The 16850-nt window shown below is 37.7% G+C and overlaps 1 protein-coding gene across 1 annotated transcript in view; it reads right to left on the bottom strand.

Moving 5' to 3' along the window:
* Positions 1–14286, bottom strand: part of dntt (deoxynucleotidyltransferase, terminal) — a 93052-nt gene extending 78766 nt beyond the window's left edge. The window contains exons 1-2 of the mRNA XM_032552410.1: positions 13744–14286; positions 3611–3785 (exon numbers count right to left, since the gene is read on the bottom strand). Of these exons, the coding sequence (XP_032408301.1) occupies positions 3611–3785; positions 13744–13937 (369 nt within the window). The 5' untranslated portion in view covers positions 13938–14286. The remainder of the gene's footprint in view (positions 1–3610; positions 3786–13743) is intronic.
* Positions 14287–16850: the final 2564 nt, after the last annotated feature.

The raw sequence follows: 16850 nt of genomic DNA, 5'->3' as shown, positions 1-16850 counted from the left end.
GAAAATGTTGTTTAATAGATAATAAAATGATTTAACACATCAAATCCTGGGCTGAATTCAAACATGATCAGCGTTTATTCTCCCCTAGGACACTTCCTCATTTCCCTCCTGAAAAATAACAGCTTTGAATTTATTTCACGCCACATTTTTTTTTCAGGCAGCCAAAACTAAAACTGCCTTCATTATTTCCTGTCTGTGTTTCCTTAAAACCCAACAGGAGGGAATTCTCCTTTGCTATTCCACTTTAACTGCAGTTGGTTTAATGTAATATGGCTTTGTGACTCCGTGGAGAAAAACCTCAGTGCCTCAGCATGCTGAGGTTGGTTCCCCCATCTGGGCTCAGTTATTATGCAGCCATATTGTACAAGAGGGAGGAAGCCAGAGCGCAGAGGTAGCACATCCCCCACTGGGCTTCCCTCCAGCGTCCTCTTCACCTTTGCTCTGTGACTTAGATGTAACTAATCTAATGTGTGCAGTCTGCACACCGGGGCTTCGTTTCTCCACACACACCATATGCTCAGATGAAAGGGCAACATAAGCTTTGCTACCTCTCACACAGTCTCGTGTTCTCATTGGAACCGTCGAGACGATCCAGGCTTGTAGCTCCTGCCACGCTAAAGCCCGTCACAGGGCCAAATGAGCGGGTTAACGAAGACCAGCAACCGGGGCAAAGGTCCATGAGATTCCACTTCCTGTACCTGCACCTATTCCTCAGCACACACATTCAGTTCCTCTGGGAGTCAATTTTCCATTTTCATTCTTTTCAAATGAGAAATTTGTTTAAGTAATTTACACTTAAACAGCCATTCTACAAACCAGAAAATAAAATATCCCAATTCAGCAGATTTAGTACCAGAAATGTCCTTAATTTTAAAGGGACAGTAATATGTATTTTCCAGGCACATATTCCCATTTTATAGCTCAACAAAGTCACTATGTTACCTTCAGTTTCTGTACATATAAAATATGACTGAAAAGAAATTTGACTTTGTAATTTAAGGCCTTGAAATTGGGCCTTTGTCTCTTTAAAACTCCGCCTTCAGGAAGCCATCGCAACACGGCTCCTCCATTAACCCTTTCACAACGGTTTTACCAGCGTTTCACTGATAAGTGGCTCTTATAATGAGCTCAGGTGATGCGCAGTTCCAGCAGTCGTTTGCTAATTGGTGCTGGCTAGTCTGACGGATCTGAGTGGGAGAGAGAGGGCTGTTATGTGAGGCGGAGTTTGGAAACTGAAGCTGCGTCTCGAAGGCGGAGCTAGGTCCAACCAGGTGTTTTGCACATGTGAATGGTTGCTATAGAGATTAAATGATTTCTCTAACATGCATGAAAGAATTAAAGCAACACTCCATGTTTTTTTTTTTTGTTTGTTTTCTTTTATGAGGGAGTAACATTATAACACGATGTGAAACAACCACTGGGAAAATGCAATATCACCACAACAAATTGATGTCAGGTCAGTTTACATGACAAACTGGTTCCATTCAACTCCAGTTTACATAGATTCAGACTAAATTCAGACTGGATTCAGATTAAATAAATCCAGTTAATCTGAATAAATTCTAGTCATACAGCTAAATTGAGATTAACTGTGGTCCTCAATTAAATGTTTTAATTGAGTTAATTGAAGCGTCTAATCAATTAATCGGAATTAATTGTATTTTAATCAAACCATATACCAACAAAATAACCAATACTTTAAATTGCAGCTAAATTGTTGAATAAATACACATACAAGGTAAACAACAAAGACATCTCTTGTTTTTAATCTGTTATTTAGGACATTCAAACATCAGATTGGTGCAAAGAAGAATGGCTTAAACTAACCAAAGACAGGTGATTCAGATTTAAAGGTGGATCAACAAAGTATTAAGAAAAGGCTGTGAATACTTACGTTAATGTGATCTCTTGGTTTTTCATATTTATCTGAGTAAATTATACCTTTTTCCACATTACTGTAACAAAGTGCTTATGTGCAGAATTTTGAGGAAAGTCATTAATTTAGCACAATTTGGAATAACGACGTAACATATCAAAATGTAGGGAAATAAAACGCTGTTGATGTTTCTGATGGTGTCCATTTTAAGGACGAATGGGAACAAATCTGCTGACACCCCTAACTCACCGCCAAAGAATATAAAGTACCTGCAATGTATTATTTTCTCATTACTGTCCAAGCAGGCTGCACAGAGAAAACATCATGGCTGTCAAACTGGCAACGCTTGAGTGTTATGTATGAGGGCCTGATCTGCTCCCAGGCTCTGCTGCTGCCATTCAGGAGAGAAAACACTGTGCATCCATGAAAATATGGATATATATATATATACATCCATGTGTGTCTGTTATGTCAGGGCTGCTATGAGCCCTGACATACAGCTGATGGGTTCATTTGACACTCCCACACAATCTGGAGGATGTTTGTTTTTTATTTCTTACTATCAGAGAAGAAAAGAGAAGAGAACTGAGCAGAGACATCTGGAGTTAGGCATCAAACTTCCGGAATTTTTTGGTACATTTTTGAATGATTCATATATTAATTTGCTTGCTAAATGTCAAAACTGTCTTAAAAGTGAGTCAGTGTACATAATTATCAAACATTATGTTAACTGAATACCAGAAGTCTTCTGATTAAGAGATCTGTGTAGTGTAAAGTAGTAACAGATCATCAGCGCTGTGAAAAGATTATGAAAGAATCCGTTTGTCCTTGTAAGAATGTTTCTTCCAAGACTGGAGGAAGATGTTCAGGAAAGCTGATAATCTTCCACAATATTGAACGTTACAGCAAGTTCAACCTGAGGTTAGACCGCTGAAAAAAATCTATTCGCTACATGTCACACTTGCAAAAGAGTTCAGGGATACACTTTTTATTACACAAACACGACCAAGGTGAAGATGTTTGGCCAAACTGGTGACGTGACCTTTCCTGTTTTATTTGCAGTTTCTTCTCAAGCTGTTGGATTCATTTTCTCCTTTCTCCACGCCGCTGTTTTTCTATTTCTGAGCAGTTATGAGGCATGGTGCTGAAACCTTAAACTGCTAATGCGCAAGTTACTCAACAGCTTGTTGCTAAGTAACCAAAGAGTGAGGGAGGTAGTTGAAGTGAACAACCTTGCTTAGCTAGCTGTTAGAGGTTGAGCGGCCAAAGCCGTTCCTCTGCCTACATCCCCCAGAATGCCATGCAGTTCTAGATCGGGGTTCAGTGAAATTATTTAATATTTTATCAGACATATCATGCGTGTATCGTGATGTACATTGTTACTGATTTATTGCCCAGCCATACATCAGACTCGGTGAGTCAGGAGTTTGAATAGTGAGTGTGAAAAGTTACTAGAGGTTTCTGGAAAGTCGTTAAATAAAGCGACAAAGTTTATAAGTAAGCAACAGTGATTTTTTTGTAATATCCCCAGACTTGACCACGCCCCTCAGTGTCTCTTTGCTCCTCCCACTTTGGTGACATTTTTCCCAATTGTCAGGGGCCAGGGTTATGCTTTCACAAGGGAGATAGTTACACTTTAAGCACAAATTCATATTTACAATAACTGAAAAAAGAGAATGGAGCTCTAACTTTAAAAAACTGAGTTAATTTGTAACCTGTAATCGCTTGTTTAGCTGTGTATCGGCTTCGACTAACCACGGGAACAGGTCTTCCCTCTCTCATGCTGTCGGTGAACCAGCTGATGTCCAACACGTTTACTGTGGAGAGATCCGGCAACGAGCGACCTTTAAGCCACGCCCAGAGGGAAGACGACTGGCTGTCCTCTGACACCACATGGGTGACGGCATCGCTGTGAAGAGAGGAATAAATCCAGTCAGAGCTTCTTCAGGTTTTCTACATGTCATTTCAGATACTAAAAACATTCTGCATAATAGACTTTAAAGTTATAATATCATAACAACTGGCTGGTAGTTGGAGTTCAACAAAAAACCCAAACTGTTAAAAATCCTTGGCTAAAGGATGGCCAAGTCCAATCCTCCAGAGTGGCTGTATTATGTATGTTCCAGGCATATGATGCCATTTTATAGCAAAGTCAAGTAACTATGTTGCCTACAGTTGTGATACAAATGTTGTAAACATCAAAAATCGCTTAAAATAAGTTTGACTTTGCAATTTAACGACTGGAAGTTAGACCTGTGTCCCTTTAAGAATCACCTAATCTTTCCTCACAATACTTCTCCATAATGCCATTTACAACAGTTCTTACTATAGCTGGACTCAGCAGTAGTTTGTATGATAAGCTCAGCAGATGTTTGCTAATTGCTGCTGCTGCTAGTCTGGAGGAGCTGAGTGGGGAAACAACACTCCAGGTATGTTTTTGATGAGGGACTGACTTTATAACATGATAAAAGTTGATTTTGCATAAAACCTCCCCTTAAATTTTAGCTGATGTGGAAAATAATATAATGTGTTTTGACATCCCTAACCTTAAAAACCAGTATGAAAATCCTAATAATAGCAAAACGGCTGAGTTGATGTTCAGTTTCACACAACAAAAATTTGAGCCAGACTAGAAAATTAGCCTCAATATAAACAAATATTGCAAAAGCCACTCAAGTTTAAACTTAAAGTGAAATCGAAGACAAAAAGTTCCTAAAATGTTCATAATTATAACTCAAAGATAGTTTCTTTTACCAGGTATTTATGTTTCTTTTTTGTTTCTCAAAAAATCTCTGCCACCCATTAATTTGATATTTTTGAACCAGCAATAAAAACAAAGGACTCAGCTTCTCAAACACACACTGAGTTGACTGGGTCGGTCCCAGTATAACCCATTCATTAGGGTTCAATGATCTATCATCACTCTTATTTAGTCTGGCTCGCTCCCACAGAACCAAACACACCACCCCAGACGGCGCCTCTTTTGATATCGGAGTCATCATTATCCAGATGGTCAGTATCAGTATCACTGGGAACAACATGCTAAATGTGAGCATTAATTTCAATATGATCCTCTGCATAAGTACCACCAGAACCCCATGTGCACATCAGAAAAAAATACATGATTATCTTGTTTACCAGAATAACATAGATTTAAATGTTTCCCCTCTCTGACTGGAGGAAAACTTATTAAGTTACAAAAGACAAAAGAATAAAAACATTTAATTTGAAAGAATTAAAAACGTTGGATCAGATTTGGCCCATGACTTCTTTAAGGTACACTGCAAAAACACAAAATCTTACCAAGTACTTTTTGGTCTGCAAAAATATAAGTACACTTGAAATAAGACAAATCTAACTTACAAGTAACTTTCAGCAAGAAATACTGTAAGTCAATAATTTCATAATACTGATGAATAAGTCTCTATAAGTAAATCTGCAAAAGGAAGATTGATCACATATTGTAAATTATAACATATTTTCTTCATTTTAACACCAAGTGCATCTCCATCATGGTCTCAGAAGAGTGAAAGAAGACTTTTTAAATGCAGTTCCGGTCTTTGTGTGCGTTGTTTTGGGAGATCCACACTGGGTAAACAACAATCAGCTCAGTGAATCCCTTCATACTTTGGTTTTGAAGTTATTGAACCACTGCCCTCTTCATCTCACGAGAGACTTTCTTTTTCTTTCCCGCTTCCATATTCAGATGTGCTGCACCCAATCAAAGCCTCCAGTCATGCTTAATTACCCCAAGCGTGAGCCTCCTCTTCCTCTCTTTTGACCCCTGGGAGTAATTGGAAAGACTTTAGGCTGCACCTTGATTGGCCACAGCTCTACCAAAGCTAATCCTCTATCTGCTCAACAATCAACTACTTTTCCTGAAGTAGTCAAATTTATTAAAATCTCAGAATGTTCGATTACTGGTCAGATTTTGGAAATTGTTTTTGATTAGTCCAACATTTCTTGATGATCTTCAGCATGGCTAGTATTACACATTAAAGTTTTGATAAGGTCGACGGTGGAGTGTTTTTCTTCATATTAGACTCAATAATCCTTTTCTGCAGCTTCTTCTAAGTTTAGGTCTTCTTCCACTTCTCTTGCCCGCAGTGTACTACAAGGTCCTGTTTTGGGCCCTTTATAGTTCTATTGTATTTCCTTCCTCTTTAGCACAATGTGCTCAAAGACATTTATTATTAATCATATGTAGATAATATTAAGCTATATTCCATTAAAGCCCCATGATGCTTCAAAGCAATAACTGTTGGTATGGATAGTTAAACTATTAGAGGTTGGTTGGCTGAGAACTTTAATAATTTAACTAAATCCATTTTTTATGACATTTTCTTTTGACAAAACTATTGATGTCTTTGCCACATCCGCAAAATTTTTATTATGAATGACGCCATACTTTTAGCTCAACTTTCTGAATAAAAATGTAAAATTTCTGAACAGGCTATTAATGTACTAAGGAACACGGGAAAAATTGTTCCCAAAGTAAAAGTCGACCCGGACGGGAAAGTTTGCAAAGTGCTTGATGTGAGAAACACGATATCTCAAAACTGTGTTCGAGATGAGATCACAAAATAATATCAATAAAATACAATCCAGAACCGCACAGCATTCTGGGGGATTTAGGAAGAGGTGAAACTTTAGCCGCTAAACCTCTCTGCTAGCTAGCAAGGTTGGTGAATCAACTAAATGGAAGCGATATGAAGCTCCAGACGTCCTGCTTTTAGACCAGCTTTAAAGGAGCGCATTGGTTGCTTTGACGTCCGTCAAGGCGGAGTGGGCGGAGCTCTGGAAACCGTGACGTCACGTGCAAAGGGTCAATAGTTTAATTCATGCAGAACTGATCTGATCATCTCCATAGCAACGACCAGAAGCAAGACCTTGCCCCAGAACAACAGTGAGTTCATTGATGAGGTCACAGATGACATCATAGACCAAAGAAGATCTATGAGGCTCTGGAGGCTTGTTTCTCAGAACAGCAGTTAGGATCCCAGCAGTTGGTTGATTGTAAACACAGCATTTCACAATGAATATTTTCGGAAAGGTGCCAGTTCCTGTACTTTTTGGACTCGGATACTTGGCGATAGTAGGAATGAAGAAGCTCTACGACAATTACTTTCCTGGGACTGATCAGGATGAAGGCAGCTCTCAGCCTGAGAGCAAAGACCAGGGGATGGATAAGTCAACTCTTCCCAAGAGAAGAGAGAAAGATTTCTCAGAAGTCAAAGAGATCAGCTTGACAAACACGACGTCAAAAGGCAGCGATCAGGAGAAGAGACAGGTCTCTGACAACAGTGGGAAAGATGTTCCCAAGGTAAAAACTGACCCGGACGGGAAAGTTCACACGGAGGAAGAGACAGTTTTCTCTCCAGTTAAAGAAAAAACTGTCTTTAGTTTGAAAAAAGAGACATTGCACAACGGAGCTCAAGATCCGACCCCAGTCCTTGGGTACCAATCTCCCACTGGTGCCAAACAAAAATATTACCTGAAACTGAGAATTTGCCCAGAGACAGACAAGGTTTTCTCTACAGTCGAAGCGATTAGTTTGAAAAACGAGACACTGCCAAACGGAGCTCAAGATGCGACCCCAGTCCCTGGGTACCAATCTTCCACTGGTGCCAAAGAAAAAATGAACCTGGACCTGAAAGTTTGCACAGCAACTGATTTAACAGACAGAACATCGCAGAATGGTGCTCAGGATGAATCCACAATCCGTGGGAACAGTTTTGTCACTGTGGGCAAAGTAGAAACTGACCCGGACGGGAAAGTTCTCACGGAGGAAGACATTCACAACCAAAATGCAGAACATTTATGGTGTAAATGTTTGATTCTAACCGTTAGTGTCCTTATTTTCTTTTGTATTTGCTTTCCTTTGCTTACTTCCTTTTCTGATGCTTCCATACTTGTCGCTTTTTTCAGCGGTTATTTCTGTGCAGTATTCTATTTTTTTTTATGTACAATGGTAATAAGGTAAAATTGTAATTTTTGTTGCATATGTTTTGTATTGGACACTATAATTAAAATACTATAATTCTTCAATTTTCAAGAATTAATAAAAATCTTGAAAATGTCATGCATGGGTTCTCTCCGGGCGCTCCGGCTTCCTCCCACAGTCCAAAAAGATTTTGTTTGTGTTAGATAATGGATGGATGGTGGAATAAAATTTAAACTTGTTTATAATAATAAACAAGTTTCAATAATAATAATAAAGAAGTTAACAATCATAAACTTCTTTATATTATTAATAATAATACTATAGTAATTATAATATTATAGCTAATATCAGTATTATATTTATAATATTATTATAGTATTAATATTATTATATTACATTATATATAATAAAATACATTGTATATTATTATATGATTATAATAATATGTATTATAATATATAGAGAGGATTGTTTGTAAACACAGCACACAATCAACTGCAGCCAGGCCGGCCTTTAAACGCTCACTGGTTGCCATGGTTACCCGCATTTATCTTGCTATTTAACATGCTAGCTAATGTTTAGCATTAGCTAGCATGTTGTCTCCGTACTATTAGCTAATCTAACACGGCGGTGGTTGATTAACTAATTTAAAGTTCGAGATGAGATCACAAATTTCACCTATTTTCTATTGTACATAATCCCCTTCATCTTCTGAGACTCACTGCAATTACCGAAAATGTTAATACTAATCAATCAATATGGGATTATTACTTAATTTACTCCATTTCACAAGCTTTGATGCCTCGCCAAAGGAACTGAAACATAAAAGAGAAACAGTAGGAAGCAGCGGTGAGAGTCTGGCTAAAGGCTCCATTTAAGAGCAGGCAAGTCACAGCAGGCAGGATATTTGCATGTTGGAGCAGCAAAAGCTGCAGTTTATTTACTATTCCAATCTAAGTCCCCTTACATTAGATTCTGATTTATCTCAAGAGTTATTTCAGCGTACAATCTGGTTTGCATGTAAATGCTGTTCCAACTATTTAAATAAGTAGTATTTTGAATAATGTAGGCACAATGTCATTAATTTTTAAGAAGTTTTCTCTCTTAATTGTGTTTATGCTTGTAGATCATAATAGTTTTATTCGTTGCCATGAGCGAATCCAAGAGATACAGAGGAAATCAACATATTCACGGTTCAGTATTTGCAAATTCATCGATTTTTCTGTAGAACGTAACTCCAAATTCACAAAATAAAAACTGGCTCTTTATGGATTCTTTGGAGAGCATTTTTTAATTTTTGAAAGAAAGTACCTAAATCAAATAGCTCAAAAACCTCATTAGGACGTCATTCAGCTTGAGGCCAAGAGCCATTTTATAGCAACCAAGTAATTGTTACATTCAGCTCTTACGAATGTTACATTTGTGAAATATGACTTCAAAGAAATTTAAAACCTTGAAATTGGATCTCTGCCTATTTAAAAACTCCGCCTTCAGGAAGTCAAAACAACATGGCTCCTCTGTTAACCGGTGTCGCTCAGACAAGTTGCTCCTGAGCTCAAACACACAGGTGTTTGCTAATTGAGGCTGGCTAGTCTGTGGGAGCCGAGTTGGGCAGGGACTCGGAAGCTGCGTCTCGAAGGCGGGGCTAGGTCCAACCAGGCGTTTTGAACAGCTGAGTGGTTGCCATGGTGATTAAATAATTTCTCACAGATACATTTCTCAAACTTTCCAGGTATATTTTTGATAAGGGAATGACATTATGAGGTAAAGCTCAAAAAAGTTGCTTTCATATCAATTCAATATTCAAATGATTTTTTTCATAATCCTGCAGCAAAATCCATTTCCAGATGTTTTCTCCTTCTGTCAACGGCATTATTTCTCTTTTCCAGCAAGTAAACATACATCCATTTGACACATATGTAACAGGGTTTTATTTTAACAATATTAAACATGTGAAATTTGTCAAAATGTGTTCATTGGATTTATTTTGTTTAGTCAACAAGCTGTTTCTTCAGACATTTATTGGTGTTTTTAAGTTCTGTTATGTTGCTCTCGGCAGTTAGCTCCTCCCCTTTTTTTCTTTTGGTCTGTAGCTGTGGTACATATTACTATCAGCTCTGTGTTTTCTTGACAAATATTACATTTTAACATATATTTTAGACAGATTTAATAAAATACAGCATTTCATCAATAATTTTGCTATGTTTTGTAAACGTTTTTAACTGCTATTAATGTCCATTTTAGGTATTTAACTGCCGCTAACTGAAGCTATCGCTCTGTAGTTTGCTTATTTATCGTATTTTCTTTAAAGTATAGGGGCTGAAGCTGCTGGACTGGTGTTAACCACCAACTTGATTTCCCCTTTTGTTAGAATAAATACAGTCTGAATGCATCTGTCGGGAAGTCGACATACTGGACCTGAGACGAACATAGAATGGTTACAGATTGTATGTTCCAGTTAAAAAGGCCTTTTTTTCCTACAGAGAAATCAATCTGTGTACATCCAGAGAGCAACAGATTCAGCCTCATCATCCATGTGTGGTGGTGTCATATCTTTTATGACGGCTGACACAAAACGTTCTTCTTAGTCCAGAAAATGTGAACAAATTTGGAAGGAAAAAAAAAGAGAGAGAGAGAATATATAGAGTATAAATTCACTGATTACCTCAGATTAGTAGCAAAATGTGAATTTTTTTTTTTTTTACTGTTTCAGTTCATATGACTGCTGGCACAAGACACCAAAACAGCATGTGTGAACATTTGGGTTACTCCCATTTCTGAAGCGGCCTATCTGTCAACCAGGAAAAACATGCCGATATTTGGACGGACGTTCATGTGCATCGGACCTGAAAGGCAGACCAGCGGGAAGACGTGTGTGTCTCTGCGAACCCATTGCGCAGCTTGTCAGGCCATATGCTCCAGGCTGTCTGCCTATAACACGCACAGGACCAGACAGGGAGGTGCTGCTATCAAACTGCAGCTGATTTCAGTTTGGTGAGCTTGCAGGATTAATGTCAGTTTGAGGCAGGCGGGCTCCACTTCCTGTCGTTGGTTTCAAACAAGTGTATCAAGCCAAGTGTAACCGTAGGAACGCTCAAGCTGTGTTTCTGGGAATGCTGCCATGGCCAGGCTGGCAGGAACGCTAAGAAACGTGTTCAAACAATCTCTTCCTCACACATGCACATTTACTGACTGTATACATGTCTGGACGCTTTTACTGAGCCTATTTTCATTCATTTTTATCCCCCTCCTCTTAAATGAAAGCGAAGCTGCGAAAGCTAAAACTTGAAGTGTCGGCTTTGCAAAACTGTCGATATTTAAAAAAGCGAGGTTTCTGCATCCAGAGTATCAACCAGCCTCAAAGGAAAGCGACTGAAACGCGGCTGATTTCAAGCAGAGGACTTCTGCTGCGCTCACAGTCTGTGATTTGAAAGACACTTTCATTCAGAGACGGAAGAAACGAACGGGGCATGCTGCTTCCATAATTACCACACAATGGAGGATTCATCGCTCCAAGGAGCAGGCACACAAAGCTTTTGTTCTTAAGTGTGACTTGGCATAAAAATGTGTTACCAAAGTAATTAAAAAAGTTTTTTTTTTGGTTTTTTTTGCTCTTTGTTACCTCTGTTGTGCTGTTTTCTTACTGCCAGCAATCTGCAGATGGTCGAGTCAATTTCTACTTTCTTTTTGAGCAAAGAGTCAAGGGTCCATGAAAATATATCAAAGTTTTAACCAGCTGCACTTTCAAACCACATGCAACTTTTGGTTTAGAGTTCAGAGTTTTTCTATGGTTGAATAGGCACAAAAAGAGCAAAGCTCCAAATGTAATGAGGATAATGCACATTTCATCCCAAAGTAATGAAGAAAAAGATCATCACATTTGTTGTTGATCTGCAGAAAGGAAGGAAAATTGGATTGTTTTCTATAGTAACTCAGATTGAATGTAAAATGTGTTTAATGTGATTGCAGCTCTCTGCATTACAAAGTTTAAACTCTCAGGATGGTCTTTATTATGAATAATAAGGTCTTTATTCTGAATAGACCTTTCTGCCTTCTCCCGGTTCGGCTGATTTTAGACAGACATGTGGATTGTCGTCTCTATTTTTGGTATTTTTCTCAGACTCGTGTCTCTGTCTTCCTTCCTGCTTCTTTTCTTCCCTCTGCAGAAAGCAGGAAGTCGGTGAGCTGCTGTTGTGATATGGCGACTAATATAAGGCTAAAAAAAAGCTGCACCACCTCACATGGCTTTCTGTAAATATTTGTAAACATGCAGTTACATTTATTTTTTTAATCTGTGAAACTCCAATAATCATTGTGGGTCAGTTTAACATTTCATGTTTGTAAAGAAATGCACTTTATTTATCGGGATAGTAAAAGCGCTTATGTTAGTCAACAAAAGTGACATTTCTTTTGCTTTTCAGTTTTTTCAAATATTGACTGCAACAAGCATTTCTCAAAATTACTAATAATTGCTGAGGTTTATACAGAAGACAATTAGGGCCACTGAAGAAAAAAAGAAGTCTGATTTTAATCTTAGTAAAAAAATTTTACTCAAAATTTTGACTTTAATCTTGTGAGAGGAAAATTCTGAGGAAAACAAAGTCAAATTTTATTTTAAAAAATCAAAATTTATTTTTCTGAGAAAAAGTGTGAATAAGAAAATATAAAAATTCTGAGAAAAAAAGTTCTTTTGAGATCAAAGTCAAAATGTTAAAAAAAAATGTCAAAATTCTGAGAAAAAAGTCAGAATTTTTAGAAAACGTCCAAAATGTGACCAAAAGTCTGAAATTTGAGTAAAAAGTTTGAATTAAAAAAATTCTGAGGAAAACTGTAAATTTTGATATTGAAGTCAGAGTTTTAAGAAAAAAAGTAAAAATTTTGAGAAAAAGGCCAAATTTCCAGAAGAAAAAAACAAATTGTGAGGGGAAAAAAGTCCAAATATCAAGATTTGGACTCTAAATTCAGATTAAAGTCTAAATTTTGTGTAAAACCTCTAAATAAAAAATATCAAAATTTTGACAAAATAGTCAAAAATTTTAGACAAAAAAAATATATTATTTTTTGGCATAAAAATGTTTTTTTGTCAAAAAACAAAATGTTTTGGGTTTTTTTTATTTTGATATTAAAGTCAAAGTTTTAAGAAAAAAAGTCAAAATTTTGAGAAAAAGGTCAAATTTTCAGAAGAAAAAAAAATTGAGGAAAAAAGTCCAAATATCAAGATTTGGACTCAAAATTCAGATTAAAGTCTAAATTTTGTGTAAAACCTCTAAATAAAAAATATCAAAATTTTGACAAAAAAGTCAAAAATTTTTGGCATAAAAACATTTTTATGCCAAAAATATACATATATATATATCATATATATATATATATTTTTTTTTTGGCATAAAAATGTTTTTTTTGTCAAAAAACAAAATGTTTTGGGTTTTTTTAATTTTGAGATTAAAGTCAAAATTTTAAGAAAAAAAAAGTCAAAATTCTGAGAAAAAAGTCTGAATTTTTCTTTTTCTAATCTTGTAGGTTTATATTAGAAAAATATCAATAAATATATGTAGAGAATTATCAGGGTTTTTGTAATTTCTGTGATAATGCCGTATTTTTACTCAAGGTTATCATACAGGGGGAATCTCATAATGCCCTATGATTCCATAATCCTTCATAATTAGATCTTCATGAGGCATCAGTGACACTGTCACTGGCTAATTAGATAAAAATGACACAAAAGCAGAAGCTTGTGACAAAAGATAAGCCCTAATTTAGCATCTCTATAAGCCTGCCTGCTGGACCGACTGAAGGAGGCCTTTAAATTATTTCTTCAAGGTTAGGAAATGCCATTGAAATCCATCAGAACCTTTTTATAAAAGCGTCACTAAGAAAAAGCTTTTAGGGCCAGACATCAACAACAAAATCTCTTTTTTCCAACCTGAGAATGTCTTCCACAACAAAGCCCTTTGACCTGGCCAGCTGGGTCAGAAAGCTTCTCCGGCTGCGGCCCATTTTCCTCTCTACCAGGAATATTCTAACATCCTGGAACGTCGCCTCTTCACGCCTGCAGAAACTGTCCTCTGCTGGTTTCGACCTCTTCTTCGGACGGGGTGCGGCGGGAGCGTGAAACATCTCTTTGGATATGAGCTGCACCTACGGGAATTCCTGCTGTTGTTTAGTTGCTGTGTGCAGCTTCTGTCGGGGAATAACGGCCACTTTGGCTGTGGCACAGTTGGTTATTTATGTCTCGTTGCTCTCTGGGACGGCGTTTCAGTTGAAACAAAGCTGCTCAGAGCCAGGCTGAAAAGGCTTCTGGCAACAGGTGTTGAGGATTTGGTGTTTACCAAAAAACCACCTGCCAAGATCGACTGATTATTAATACCAGAGGGGAAGAAAACATAAAAACACTCTGCTGGTATGAAGTCGTTCATTTCCAGTAAAAGCTGTTCGGTGGGGAACAACAATGCCATGAAAAACTTCCTCTGTTTTTGGTAATTTGTCAAACTTAAAGGTTCAGTATGTAACTTTTCTTTAAGTAAACAGCTCTGGAAAATATTAAGAGACCAAATTATCAGTTTCTCTCATTTTACTTTTTCTAAGTATATATTTCAATAAAATGAACATTGTTTTCTTATTCTATGAACTACTGACATGTCAGTGACAACAAGCAAAAAAATGTTATTTATTAGTAGAAAATGAAAAAGGTCAGAGTAACGAAAAAGATGCAGTGCTTTCAGACCTCAAATAATGCAAAGAAAACAAGTTCATATTCATTTAGAATCTACAATACTAATGTTTTAACTCAGGAAGAGTTCAGAAACCAACATACGGTGGAATAACCGAGGTTTTCAATGGGGTTCAGTGGAGCATTCTCTTCATTTTTTCCAGAGCTGTATATTTTCTTCATATTTATTAAAATTGTCGCCATATCATGACAGTTTTATATGAGACAGATAATCTGTAAATTTCCACTTCCTCCCTGAATTAGTAGTGTCATCTGAAACAATTCAGCAATGCAAATATTAATTTGTTACAAGTAACCAAATCAAGTTTATCCAACTGAAAATGCTTGCCAACTGAATATTTAGCCAAATTCAGACAATTAAATAAAAGCTGATTTTGGTCAGTAGAAATCTCTGGATAAATGTGGTTCTACTTATTATAAAAACTTGGTTATGAAAACACAAACAACCGCAGTGTTAGCTTAGCTAATAGCTGTGGTAGCTAATCTACCACAGCGGTCACTTATTTAAAATCGCAGACTAATCGTCAAGTCTTAAAACATAAAACTGTAACAAACTGAATGTTCTGCTATTTTTGTGAGAAATGTCTGAGTGTGTTTTGGTGTTGAATCCTGAAACATTTTGTGATGATGTCAGTTGCTATGGCAACGAGTCTACGCCGTTATCATAGCCAACAAAGAGAGCGAGTAAAAAGTGGCTGAGTTGTTCTTCAACAGTTTTTCTGCGTTATTTTTCCCTCTGCTGTGGCGCACAGCACTAAAGTAATAATAGCTACATCTCCATGTTTCATTTAGGGATTGTTCTACTGCGTCTTTTCACTCTCCAGCATTGTGAGCATGTGCGGCATTTCCAGATGTAAACAACAACGTGAGGGGGGTTCATAAGCATTTTTCAACCTAATGTTAGAGCACTCCTGCGCAGGCTATTAGCACCAATCCGGTGCAGAAATCTTTTGCAGAGATAGCAGCATTCCTCCTAAAGATTGCATAATTTCCTTGGTTTCATTTTTGGATAGGGGCCAGCACCCTCATCTACCGCTGACTGATTGGAGGGGTAAACAGTCCACCAATTAGTCGTGTCTGTCCTCTGACATCCATTAACCCCCGGCACTCCACACTAATGAGAGTCGTGTACTAATTCCTGTCACAGGAAAGCAAGGTGTGCTTATTAGGGTGAGGATGAGAACAAGGCTGTCCTAATTGGATGAAGAATCAAGGTCTGCAAAGGTTTTATTCAGTGCCAAAATAAACAACTCGTTTCTGCGTGTGCATCTAAAGCATTTTGTGCATAATTACAGCTGAAGCAAATTAAGACCTTTTTTGTATCGTTGTTCTCTGCAGCAGAATGCCTCTTGTTGTAATTACCTCTTTGGAAATTAAAACGATCAATGGGTCTTGCATCTCGAATCTATTTTCAGTCTGTGTTCCTGACCAAAGCGCATGCAGTCATATTCCCGCCGGTAAATGGTACTAATCATCAACAGCTTGCACATGCAGAACCTGTATGTGTGCAAAGGCCGTATGTGAGCGGCGGGGCCCTCTGGGGAAACGCACACAAAGACTTTCATTTTAGGAGGCGAGCTAATTAAAGCTGGAGAGCAGATGGTGCCGACTTGGTCCGGACATAATGAGACGGTGAGTGGCGGGACGAACCGGACATGGCAGGACAGCTGAGATGGGGTTCGCCAGGTGACCGGGATTCAGCCGCCTCCCTGGAGGGAAGCTAAATCCTGCCAGGAACTCTGTGAAAACTTCTGTGGAGTTTTTTATTAAATAAGCGTCTGGCTTTTTGGTCACAGCTAAATGTTTCAGATTAATAACAACCTGAATAAATACCAAATGCAGTTTTTGATATAATATTTGTATTTATCCAAAATAATCTGCCTCTGAGTGAAAAACTTTCAATTCAGTCACACTCAAAATAGAGAATGGAGCTCAAACTTAAAGAAATTTGTTAATGCCATTCTCAAGGTTTCTAGGGTTTGTAGAAAACAACATGGCCGACAGCATCACTGACACACCCAACACATGAAGTTGTTTTCAATTTACTGGGAAAGGATCAACATCAGTCTTAGTTTCACCTGACAAAAGCTCTCCCTTAAGGTTGTTTTTACACCTGATAGTCCAGTAGACTCGGTTCAATTGGGGACCAAAACTGAACCGACTGCTGTGGTTCTCTTTCTCACTTCACTGAGTCAAAACTAAACCTGTTCCCCTCCTCGCCTGTGGGGGCGCTGCACCACACACCCCTCAAGGTAGAGACACAAAAACCTCTTAAGAAGACACAAAGTCCTTCTTCACAA

This window comes from Xiphophorus hellerii, chromosome 22 (assembly GCF_003331165.1).
Source record: "Xiphophorus hellerii strain 12219 chromosome 22, Xiphophorus_hellerii-4.1, whole genome shotgun sequence".
In the NCBI taxonomy this organism is placed as follows: domain Eukaryota; kingdom Metazoa; phylum Chordata; class Actinopteri; order Cyprinodontiformes; family Poeciliidae; genus Xiphophorus; species Xiphophorus hellerii.
This window is presented reverse-complemented; position numbering and strand designations above follow the sequence as displayed.